General features: G+C 34.3%; 1 protein-coding gene across 1 annotated transcript in view; it reads right to left on the bottom strand.

Moving 5' to 3' along the window:
- Window positions 1-3,472: 3,472 nt before the first annotated feature.
- Window positions 3,473-13,798, bottom strand: part of LOC114336997 (tetratricopeptide repeat protein 5-like) — a 95,314-nt gene continuing 84,988 nt past the window's right edge. Inside the window, exon 8 of the mRNA XM_050651470.1 lies at window positions 3,473-8,963. Within this exon, the coding sequence (XP_050507427.1) occupies window positions 8,844-8,963 (120 nt within the window). The 3' untranslated portion in view covers window positions 3,473-8,843. The remainder of the gene's footprint in view (window positions 8,964-13,798) is intronic.

Below are 13,798 nucleotides of genomic sequence, written 5' to 3'. Positions count from 1 at the left end.
ACGTGGTGACAGATATGAACTCCCAAAATTAATTATGCAGGGAAAGATTAAAGGAAGGCGCAGCATAGGTAGGAGAAAAATGTCCTGGCTGAGAAATCTAAGGGAATGGTTTGGATGCAGCTCAACTGAACTCTTTCGGGCTGTAGTGTCGAAAGTGAGAATAGCAATGATGATTGCCAACCTTCGTCGAGGAAATGGCACGTAAAGAAGAACGTTTTAGTTCCTTTCTAAAGTACATAATCAATAGTCTAATAATTACATATTCATGAATCAGCACAATAAAACACATATAATAATTTTTAATATGAGGTTTATTTACAAAAATGAAAATACAAAGAAGTTGCTCTATCCTATATTTTTCGTAGGATATTTAAAAAAAATACAAAATTTTATTACTATAGGAAATCTATACATATAATCACATTTTTAATTAAAGAAAATTAAATTTGTTCAATTTCAACATCACAAGTCACTCTTTAAACCCAACAACGTATTTGTTGAAACGTATATTGAAAAAGTAGCATTATACTAAAATATCGTCAAAAAGTGATAGTTTTAACTATATTGCCATAGGATTTTTAAAAATAATGCCATATTTGTTTTTAATAATTCTTGGATAATAATTGAGAATGTGTTTTATTTTTGATGTTCCAGAATATCATGACACTAATACTCATAATTCAACCTATTTAATAACGTAGTATCAACCAACATAATAAAAAATAACAAAAGGTGTCCGGCAAGAATGTATCATTATACCCTATGTTGTTTAATACAAGCGTAAAAATATGTTCTAACAGCGTTTAAACAACCGAACTCAAAGAATAAAAGTGAACGGAATACCAACAAATAATATAATCTACAATTAGTCAAAAGAGGCAGGAATTAAAATTCGAATTGTTATCCTCTGGCGCATTTTAAGATGGAAAATACAAAGCAGAACAGAGTGGTGAATTAGTCTACAATGAGATCTATAATTATTGCATCCACGACTTACCGTTCACCGTGATAACAATCTTTAGCGAACTAGTTTCTTTTATACCCACAAAAGTGAATACAAATAAATACAAATAATACAAATGAACCTGAATCACCTTTACTTTCATTTTATTTGTGTTCACTTTTGTGGGTATAAAAGGAACTAGTTTGCTAAAGATTGTTATCACGGTGAACGGCAAGTCGTGGATGCAATTATAGATCCCTTGTCGACTAATTCTCCACTCTATTCTGCTTCGTATTTTCCATCTTAAAAAGCGCAGAGGATAACAATTCCAATTTTAGTTCCTGCCTCTTTTGACTAACTATTCATAGATGGTGCTAGTTGCATCTTTGGTAATTATTTTAATAATTACACCGAAGAGATTTGAATCCAGTTCAGTGCCTCTACACAGGTGCTCCGATGAGACTAAGTTAAAGCTGAAATACGTATGAGCACATAGTGGAAGCCCTGTTCTGTAATCAAATCTGAATTATCTATACTTTCAATATAATCTACGTTTCACACAGCCACACTGGTAAATAACATACAGGACCAGGCGCGGATACAGAGGGGGGTCAACGGGGCCATGGACCTCCCTATTGTATTTAGTCTATAAGTATTTTTTATTGTTTATTATTTTTTTCTGTTAACTTTAAACTTCAAGCGATTAGTAGAACACTTTCTGCCGTGTGTGTGTTTTATTTGGGCCTAAAGAGGGGTCAAAGCAAAATCGCGTTACAAAACTTAGTTCGGTATCCCTTCGGAAATTCAAGAAAGCGTGTGAAATATTAAGGAGCCATTCTGATAATAAGTATCATAAAACAGTTCAGTTAAAATGTAGCAACTTCAAAAAGAGTGTCTGAAGGTAAGACAAAAAACGTTATCTTTCAATTGAATAATGAAGTTGCAAAAACGGTAAACGAAAATCGAATGAAACTTTTTCAGATTGTAAAAACAATTACCTATTTTGTGTGGTCGACAAAATATTCCTTTAAGAGGGCACAGAGATGATAGTGCTATTGATTTGGAAATGGAATCGTCTGAATCAACAAATATTTCAATCGAAGGGAACGTCAGGGAACCCCTTAAATATAAAGTTGATGCAAGCGATCAGATTCTGGAACATCATCTCAAAAATGCTCCCAAGAATTCAACGCTTATAAGTAAAACTACGCATCAACACAACAGTAAAACAAATTCATCCCGAAGAGCCTTTAGCTTATGAGAACATAAAACAGCTAGGACTTAATGAACGTCTCTATAAGACCATGCAGAAAGCGATACCGGTCTCAACAACTAAGAAATTTTTTGGGAGATACTCTAACGTATCAAGTCACCTAGGGCCCTATAATACAAAAAGAGTTCCACCAGAGCCCAATCCTTTTGACACCGAAGGTCTCTGGGATGAATGAACTTTCCCCTTTGAGGGAGTGTGATCCGTATATTCTTCCCATTCTCAGACCGTATGGCCTTACTCAAACTGAAAGCCAGTCCAGTCAATATCAACATAATTCAGGTTCATGCCCCAACATCGGACTCAACAGAAGAAGATATAGAAATGTTCTACGCAGAACTTAAACAACTGCTTAGTAACGTTAAGAGACATGAAGTAAACCTCATAATGGGCGACTTTAATGCCAAGATAGGGAGAGGTAGAGACGACGGTTTAATAGGCCCGTACGGCCTGGGAGAGAGAAATGACCGAGGCGAACGACTATATCAATTTTGCCAAGAGGAAGATATGAACATATCTAATACCTGGTTCAAGCTACCACCTAGACGCTTATATACATGGAAAGCCCCAGCGGACCGCCCCGAGAGTATAGTTCGAAACCAGATCGATTACATAATGGTTAACAAAAGATTTGGATCATCAATAACTACAACTTGTACATACCCTGGCGCCGATGTTCCATCAGACCATGTTCTTCTCTTAGCAGAAATAAAAATAAAAATCACTAATATGAGGAGACGCAAACCAGAACCAACAAGAGACTATGCTAAACTTAAAGATGAGAATACCAGAAGAGAATTAAGTATGAAATTAAACAAAGAACTAACAAAGAATACAAAAGTAGAACTAGAAAGAGAAGTTAATTTGGATAACACATGGAGAGTCATAGAGAAAACAATGACGGATACATTTAAAAAAGAATTAGGTTATAAACAAAAAATACAAAAGAAGAGTTGGATGACTGACGAAATCCTGGCAATGTTCGAAGAAAGAAGAAAACATAAAAACCAAGGGAACCGAGACAAATATCGAGAACAACAACAGCTCATAAGAAGAGAGATAAGAACGGCAAAAAATAAGTGGCTAAACAAACAGTGTGAGGAAATGGAACAGTTACAAAAACAACATGATGACCACAATCTACATAAGAAACTAAAGAAGGTAGCTGGAATATACAGAAAAAAGAAGTTTTCTAACTTAGAAAATGAACAAGGAAAAATGGCACAAGATGATAGAGAGAGGAAACTTATAGGGGAAAAATACATCAAAAATCTCTTTGCATACGAGAAGCCTGAGATATAAGTCGTTCAGGAACAAGTGATAGATATTAACAACCTATCTGGTCTCGAGATCACAATTGAAGAAATTACTAGAGCAATAAATGCCTCGAAAGACGGGAAAGCAATTGGACCTGATCAAATTCCTGTTGAGTTACTCAGATTGTTAGATGAAGAGGGAATTACGATACTCCAAAGATTTTTCAACCAAATCAATAAAAAAGGAAAATTCCCTGTCCAATGGCTTGTATCTACCTTTATCCCTTGGCCAAAAAAGAACAACGCAACAAAGTGTCAAGAGCGCCGACTGATAAGTCTGATGAGTCTTTAGAAATATTCCTCAAAGTTCTTCACTACAGAATCTCCACAAAATGCGATAAGGTTATTGGTTGCTCACAATTTGGATTTCGAAAAGGCCTGGGTACCAGGGAAGTACTAGTTGCAACCCAAGTGCTAGCTCAGAACTGCTACGATCAAAAGAAAGATGTAATGATGTGCTTTATAGATTATGAAAAAGTCTTCGATCGAGTACAACATCATAAACTCGTACATATACTAAAACAACTCGACATAGATCAAAAAGGCATTCGTTGCATAGAGGCTCTTTACTGGAATCAAACAGCTGTCGTCAAGGTGGATAATGAAACAACGCAAGCTCAAAAAATTCTCAGAGGTGTAAGACAGGGATGCATTCTTTCCCCACTACTGTTCAATCTATATTCAGAAAGTATCTTCCAGGAAGTTCTTGAGGAATGCGAAAGCGGCATTAAAGTAAATGGTACCTGGGCCAATAATATACAATATGCGGATGACTCGGTCTTAATAGCAGACAATATAGAAGACCTCCAAAACCTTCTTAATAAAATTGGAGAGCATAGCGAGAACATGGGACTTGGCATCAACATAAAAAAGACGAAGTTCCTTATAATCAGCCGTCAATTATGTCAACATCAAAATGCAAGACTAGCATATAACAACCAAGATGTAGAGTGCGTAAGAAAGTTTAAGTACCTGGGAACCTGGCTATGTGAAGACTGGATGTCGGATATGGAAATTAAATGTCGGATAGAAAGAGCCAGAAGTGCATTCATGAAATTCAGAAACGTCTTTACGAACTCTGACTTTGACCTAAACCTAAGACTAAGATTCACAAAATGCTATATATGGTCGGTGCTTCTATATGGCATGGAAGGATGGACTTTAAAAATAAACACAATGAATAAGCTTGAGGCATTTGAGATGTGGATCTATCGACGAATCCTTAAAGTTCCCTGGACCGCAAGAATAACAAATGAAGAAATCCTGAGAAGAATTGGTACAGAACGACAACTGATGTGCACAATTAAACAGAGAAAAACGGCATGCCTGGGGCACCTAATTAAAAATGAAAGATACCAGTTTCTGAAAACCTTAATTGAAAGAAAGATCGAAGGAAGAAGGGGAGTGGGCAGGAAGAAGATGTCATGGCTCCGTAATGTCAAACAATGGACAGGACTAAAAAACATAGGAGACCTAATACATACTGCAAGGGATAGAGAAAAATGGTCAAACGTGACCGCGAACATCCATTAGTGGATTGCATAAGAAGAAGAAGAAGAAGAGCTGTATCGCTAAATCTGAAATAATAAAGCTGTGTTACTCTCAATATTCAGATGTATATGAAATTTTTTGGGAGATACTCCGACGCGACGTAGCAAGTCACCTACGGCTTGAGAACACGAAAAGAGTCCCATCAGAGCTCAATCCTTTTGATACCGTAGATATCTGGCATGAGTGAATTTTATCCTTAGAGTAAGTGTGAGTCGTATGGCTAAATCTGGACAATATAATATTTGCGGTAAGTCTTGCCCCCCTATTATGAATTTCTAGATCGCGCCTGTAAAGGACCCCAAGATCTTTTAAAAACATAGCAACATTATGACATAAAAATTAACACAAATAAAATCAAATTAACTCCATAAGCAGACAGGATTTAAACCTAAAAAGTTTAAATAATTTTACTGTATAATAGGACTGCGATGAAGAAATACGGATCAAAATATCAATAGCGGGAAGTTTTCTTATATTCACTAAATACTTATGTCCAAGAAAGATGATTTAGTCAAATTTAGAGCGATAGTCAAATATTACATATGGCCTATAATCACGTACTGCACTGAAACAAAGATAATGGAACTAAGAAGTCTGTATCGTATGTATAGGGCCTTTTGGAATTTGAATGATACGAATGGCTTTCCGAATTCCATGGACAGATCACGGCAGAAAATAAAAAGTACAGCTCAAATTGAGCTAGAATTTCTTCTTTCGATGAAATAACAAGTCTCATCTATCAGCATATTCTGAGATATAAAAAATATATGAACTATTAAGATTAATACTGACATTAATAAGATTAATGGTGAAAGTAGAAGGCACAAGATGCCCCAGACAGAACACTAAACGTAGACCTGAAAATAAACAAAGAAAAACTAAATACATGGTCGTGTCAAGAAAGGAACGACAACGAATAAGACAAAACATTACCATAAGCGATCATAATTTTGAGGTGGTCGAAGAGTTCAAGTACCTAGGAACAAATCTGTCTTTGCCGTTAAACATCTAGTGAGGTCAAAGCTTCTCTCAAGACGTGTCAAAACCCAAATGTACAAAACCATAATACGACCAGCAGTGACATATGGAAGTGAAACATGAACAAGAAAGAAAGAAATTAATAAACTATTAGTATGGGAACCTAGAAAATCTGACACCTAATTCAGACAGCGATTACTCATTATGGAAGGCCACAAATAAGCTGAAGCGTCCACAAAACCAAATTCCACCTATCAGAACAGAAGATTTAAAATGGCTAAAGACAGATCGGGAAAAACCAGACGCTTTCGCAAAACACCTACAAAAGGTATTTCAGCCACTAACAAACAGATCCAATGAAGATGACGACATCTATGAATATTTAGATAGTCCTAATCAAATGAATCTACCACCCAAATGGGCAACTCCTAATGAAGTAAAAGGTCTAATAAAAAACCTCAATAAAAAGAAGTCGCCTGGATATGATGTGATAACGGCCAACATCTTAAATAACCTACCTAGGAAAGGAATAGTAAGTTTAGCACAGATCACTAACTCGATACTAAGAACATGCTACTTTCCTGCACAATGGAAGTTATGCAGGAACTGTCCTGCAGAAATCATAACGATTCCAAAACCAGGAAAACCTCCACATGAGATTACATCCTACCGACCCATTAGCCTATTACCAATTATGTCCAAAGTTGCAGAGAAAATCGTTGCAAGTAGACTAATTATTGATATACAGACAAACAATATTATACCAAATTATCAGTTCGGTTTTCGCCAAAACCACGGCACAACTGAACAAGTGCATAGGGTGGTAGAAAAGATACAATCAGCCTTCCAGGAAAAGAGCTATTGCAATGCCATTTTCCTGTATGTAAGTCAAGCATTTGACAAGGTCTGGCATCCAGGATTGATATTCAAACTAAAGAAAGAAATCTCCCACCGCTATATACAATACTAAAGTCATATCTCGAAGAAAGGCTATTTTACACAAGATAGGAAGAAAGTGTGTCTGAAATTCACAACATAAATGCTGGGGTCCCGCAAGGCAGCGTCTTGGGACCAATTCTCTACACAATCTTTACAGCTGACTTCCCAACAGGAGAAGAATCTACAATCGCAACATTCGCAGATGACACTGCAATTCTGGTAAAAAACCCAGATCCCATACAGGCAGCTGAAATATTCCAACAAAACATACATCTAATTGAAATATGGGCTAAGAAATGGAAGATAAAGATCAACGAAGCAAAATCAGTTAACGTAGTATTCACTAAATGTCACAAAGAAACACCGAATATCCTAGTGCATAACAAGAATATTCCTAAAAATGGTACTGTAAAATATCTCGGATTAAACCTTGACAAGGGGCTAACATGGAAAACACCATCTGGACGAAGAGGAAGCAATTATCTCTATCACCTTATCTCTATCTAACAAAATATTAGTGTATAAAGCAATCATCCGGCCCATCTGGACATACGGGATTGAACTGTGGGGAACTGCAGCAGACAGCAACCTAGCAATACTGTAGCGGTTTCAATGCAAGCTTCTTCGTACTATCACAAATGCACCGTTGTTCATTCCAAATGCAGACATTTACAGGAACTTAAAGATCGAGACACTGAAGCAGATGATCATCAAATGCAGTGATAAATATTTCAAACGACTGGAAAAGTACCCCAACGAATTAGCAGTGAATTTATTGGACTCTACACAACTAAATAGACTGAATATTAGAACTCCTCTTGACTTGCCATTTGGAACATAAGTGTTTTAAAGTGTTTTAAGGGTTTAAGTGAAAATAAGTGACTTAGTGTAGTTACTAGTAATAAACCTATTAGGAGTTGATAGTCATTGGACTAAAACTCCTCTCACATTTGTTCGTTCAACAAAGTGTTACTTTTTTTGTGGTGCAACAGATTGTATTTAAAAACAAATAAAAAAAATTAGTATGGGAACGCAAAATCCTGTGTTATATATGGCCCTTGCAGGGACAGTGTGACAAAAGAATGGAGGAGCAGATACAACAATGAATTAGAGACTCTCTTCGGGCAGGGTGTTAAAAGCCAATATACTAAGATGGGCCACGTGGTACGGAGTGATGACGACAGACTCATCAGAAATGTGTTTTGGGAAAGACCAGACGGTAGAAGACCGGTAGGACGGTCTAGAAAAAGGTGCAAAGATGCAGTCAGAGAAGTAGAAGATAGAGGTGAAAACATGGGAATTAGTAGCATAGGATCGGAACCAATGAATGGAAGACGCGGCAAAGACTCACGAAGAGTTGTAAAAGCCAGAGATGACATGATGATGATGATATTCTCACAATGCTTATCTGTTTTTTTTTTAATTTAGTGATTAATTCCATTTCCCATATCTCAGTTTTTATTAACGTTGCATGTTGATGTCGAGTATCAAGTGATAAAATGATTTAAAAAATATATAAATTGTGTGATGATAAAGCGAAACATTTTTGCAAACCAAAACATTTTACAATATTTTTCTCGGAGAAGTTTATTTTTGGCACTAAATTGTGAAATACTCAAACAAACGTGAATACTTGTGAATGTATTAGAAACTCGCTCATGAGAAAAAATGTTACAACTTTGTTGAACTTTGTTTTTCTTCCGATATACTTTCGCAACTTTAGAATTGCTTCACACATTACAACTATCTCACTGATTTTGATTTCTCGTATTAGATTTAAAGCTGCTGTCTTATTTTTCCGTGGTTTAATAGCACCTCCTAACTACATTAGAGTTTTTAGTAGGTGTCAGTCATATTTTTTGAATATCGACATTTGAACTTCTGCTTGTAGATCTTTGCTCACTTTTCTACCATTGACCACTAATATCACGGGATTTTCAACACGTATCAGTCTAAACTTGTAATCCTAAAACAAAACATTAATCAAGATGAAAACAACTGAATACGTATAATCCTACAAAATAATTAAAAAGACAATCCTAAGAATTTGAAGAATAATAAAAATTGTCCCGTATGCCCTGTTGCCAAATAAAGTTTACAATTTTTATTTCATCAGTTGTCTGCATAGTAAAATAATATACAGCTGGTTTCAAATGTAGTGGCGAGCAGTTCCATGAAATATTTTCCAAACACGATTAATGGGAGAGACGAAGGTGTGAATATTCCTTTTCGTATATTATTTACGTAGGCCTGAGAGAAGAATAGGAAGGCCTGTGTCCAGCAATGGAGGCGATTGGCTGATTGATGATGATGTAATGATGATAATATTAGTTACACATTATTTTTACGCTTTGTTTAAAGTAGAAAGTTGCAATTGTTTCTTATTGAGAGACAACTTGTTTCTTATTATGAGAAGTAAAAATATAAAAGTAATATGCAATATATGTGATACCACTGATGACAAATTCGAAGCATTAAAAGAATTTCTTACAAATCTTATTGAAAATAAAATGCAGGAATTGGAAAAGAAATTTGCTTCAGTTTATTCATCGGTAACATCAGAGGCTCATGAAGACATAATTCAGGAGGCAGTTGATCGCATAAATCGTTCACGTATTATAATTCTACATAATGTCCCAGAAACCAACTCTTCTCTTGAAGACAAAAAAAAAGTAGATGAAATATTAATGTCAATACAAGGTAATGATGGGAATCAATGCAATTCAATAAATTTACACAGAATTGGCAAACCTTCTAACAAAGCACGTCTAATTAAAGTGACTTTTTCATCATCATTACATGCCAAGTTTATTTTACGTAACAAGAAAAAATTAGCAACAACCGCAAAGAGCTAAGTTAAACGAACTTCATACTGAGCTGAATCAAAGAACGGATAACGGAGAAAAGGATCTGACTATTAAGTTTATAAGAGGCAAATCCACCATTGTAAAGAAACATTTAAACTGAATATTTCCAACAGCTCTAGGACATCTGATCTAGGTCACCGAGAACTCACCTGCTACTACCAAAAAATTCGCGGTTTAAATAGCAAAATTGGCTACACAGTGATGTATTAAACTCTGAATTATTTCCTAGTAATTATATTGTTTTCAGAAAAGATCGCAAATTTCAGGAGGTAAATAAGAACCGGGTCGTGGTTATTGCTTGGGTTACAGGATTTTATTATTTAGGAAGTTATAGACACCTCTGCATTTGATTTACAATTTCCGTTAATTGATTTACTTATTGTTAAATCTCAAATTAAATTTAAGAAATTTTATGTACTCGTGATTTATTTACCGGACAAACTGAGTTTACAAGAATTTGAATATTTTTTGAGTGCTTGGAACAACTTTATTATTTACATAATGATGTCTTAGTGTTAGGTGATTTTAACGTCCCTAAATTTATAGACAATCACACTTCCGATGATATAACTTCTATAATTTTAAGTTTCTTGCACTCTTTTGGTCTTGGTCAATTTAATAGGGTTGTAAATCACTTAGGTAGATCGTTAGATCTAATAATGTCACATTTTGCCTGCGAAGTAATGCGTGACATGTCCCCGTTAGTCTATGAAGATTGCCACCACCCAGCTCTTATAATTAATATTACGAATATTTTTGTAAAGGAGTCTAGGTTTAGGTTTGGTTCTGACCATGTAAGTTACAACTTCAAAAATGCAAATTTTTGTGATTTATATAGGGAATTGTATGAAACGGATTGGGCTTTTCTAGATGACTCTTCTCAAGTTGATAAAGTTGTAGACACTTTTTATAATAGAATTTTTCTTTTATTTAATAAGTATGTTCCTGTCTACAAAAACTTCAGCCACACATATCCACCTTGGTTTGATGCCAATATTATTCGCTGTATCAAACTAAAGATTAAGCACAGGAAAAAATTTAGATTACATAAAAACCAGTCTGATCTGCTTGAATTTCAGCGTTTAAGACATCTTTCAAAACTAAAAATTAAATTGGCATTCAACGAATACATCGAAAATATACAATTATCCCTTTCTGTAAACCCTAGAAAGTTTTGGTCATACGTAAATGCTAAAAATAACACTTCACGGATTTCTGGTGAAATGAAATATCAAGGCATTGCTACTTCTGAACCACAAAATATCATTGATATCTTTGCTGAATACTTTAATGATGTTTATCAAGCAGATAATGTACTAACCAGCAATAATGTCTTAGCGGTCAACACTGAATGTCTAGATTTTTATCCTGTTCAAGAAACTGAAATAATTCTAGCCAGCAAAAAATTAAAAAATAAGATGACTTCTGGACCTGATAAAATACCCTCTTTTTTTATTAAAGACTGCATAGGTGCTTTAACTAAGCCATTATTAAAAATTTTCAATTTGTGTTTATTATACAAACAGTATCCAAGTATCTGGAAGGAATCAAAGGTATGTCCTGTTTATAAAAATGGGGAAAAGTGTTGTGTAGACAATTATAAGCCCATATCTATTATATGCAATTTATCCAAAATTTTTGAAATCATACTTTATAATCGTATATACTCTTTCATTCGTAATCAAATTTCACAATATCAGCATGGATTCATTGTTAATCGATCCACAGTTACAAACTTATTGGGAATAACACAGTACATATCTAAGGCGTTGGATATGAGATCCCAAGTTGACGTTATATATACTGATTTTTCAAAGGCCTTTGACAAAATTCATCATGGAGTTCTTCTTTCTAAATTGTCCCTTTTTGGTTTTTCTAAAGATGCTGTCGCTTTCATAAAATCCTATTTGTCTGGTAGAACTCAATTTGTATCTTATAATGGTTATAACTCTCACAAATACATACCTTCATCTGGAGTCCCACAAGGATCAAATCTAGGTCCACTCTTGTTTTTGTTATTTATTAATGACTTATGTGAGAAAATTTCTGTGCCCTGTTTGTGTTATGCAGATGATTTAAAAGTTTACTTAGAAATTAACTATATCAATGATTGTCACACTATCCAGAATGAACTGAGTGGTGTGCATGAATGGTGTAAAGAAAACTATTTAAATCTTAATGCAAATAAATGCAAAGTTGTAAGTTACTCAAGGAAATATAATAGTATAAACTATGTTTATACTATTGATGGTAGCGAACTGGAACATGTGAATAAAATTAAAGATCTTGGCATAATTTTCGACTGTAAACTTTCATTTACTGAACATATATCTTTAAAAGTTTCTGAAGCACTTAAATCATATGGATATAGCCGAAATATTACTAACATAAAAAATTTCTCTTATGTACGTTGTAAATTAGAATATGCGTCTATAATTTGGTCTCCATTTTATAATTCACATGTTCAGTTGATTGAAAAGGTGCAGCGTAAATTTTAGAAATATTTATCATTTAAGATTAACGGCATATATCCAGAGAGAGGTATCAGAAATAGTGAGTTGTGTAATAGTTCAGATATGGTTTCATTAGAAATGAGGCGAAATTGCGCTTCACTAATATTTTTATTTAAATTGCTGCATAATTCAATTGACTGCCCCGATATTCTCAAACAAATAAATTTTAATGTACCTTCTTATCCTGTTAGAAATGTTTCCACGTTCAGAACTACACAAGCCAGAACAAACCTGATATTAAACTCCCCCATATTTGTTATGTGTGAAAATTATAATTGTTTGGTAAACTATTGTGATATATTCAACTGTAGTATAAGTCAACTTGTCAGAATGGCTAAGTCTCATTTGAATTCTTAATTCACTTGGTAATTATCTTTTCTTTTTTCTTTTCTTTAAAATCTAAAATTTAGTTTATAATTAATGTAAAATTGTCCTATTCGCGGTGTGCAAGTACTTGGAAAGGGAAACGAGAAACGACCGTGCGCGAGTCGCGGAGAAATATTGCATCTATCTTAAATAATTCATATTGTCAATTGAAATTGTCAAATTGACGTATATTTCATACCTTCTGTCATTGTCGCAGAAAAATTATATATTGCTCCACAATATTGATATGATATGCAATTATTATATAAAGGTAAATTTAATTAATTGTATTTTGCTTGCAGTACTGCATTTTAATAACTGATTTTATTTACTACATACAATTGTTTACGTTTGCTAAACATAACCTGCATCTTATTTTTTCTTCTTATTATTTTTTTGGACTATGGTCTTGACAATTATCCAGCAACCAGGACTAATATAATTGGCCAATATAATTAAAAGTGCGAATAAAAGTACAGAGCGTAGAAATAGAGGTCGCTTTGCCGAACTTGCACGGTCCCAATAAATGGATACCTGTTGGACAAGAAAGCTATTATTTATTTATTTATTTATTTATTTATTGACTGGCGTCCTAGATATTTTGTAATAAAAATCAGGCGCTATCTAGTGCCCTCAAAGCCCGATCAAAGAATAATCTGACCAAAAAAAAATAAAGGAAGGATGAAAATTTGGGAATAGGTCGTTAAAATTGTCTATTATTATATGAGAAAAAGTTCACAATTCTACATCCCCTCCATTTTACAGAAATGAAGCGGTATACCCCCTTCTCGGGGGTGAAAAATATACAGTTAAAATAAGTCCGGAATTGGATAAAATGACTAATTCTAAGTAACTTTTGTTCTATAGAGTTTTTTCAGTAAGTTAATACTTTTCGAGTTATTTGCGAGTAAATATGTTCATTTTTAACAAAGCAAAACATGTTTTTGGACCGTTTTTCGCAATAACTCAAAAAGTAAGTATTTTATCGAAAAAATATTCTTAACAAAAATATAGCTTATAAAAAGGTCAAAAAAATGGTGTATGCATGAAGTCTG

Source organism: Diabrotica virgifera, chromosome 5, assembly GCF_917563875.1.
Source record: "Diabrotica virgifera virgifera chromosome 5, PGI_DIABVI_V3a".
In the NCBI taxonomy this organism is placed as follows: domain Eukaryota; kingdom Metazoa; phylum Arthropoda; class Insecta; order Coleoptera; family Chrysomelidae; genus Diabrotica; species Diabrotica virgifera.
The sequence above is the reverse complement of the archived record's forward strand: the minus strand, read 5'-3'. Positions and strand labels throughout refer to the sequence as shown.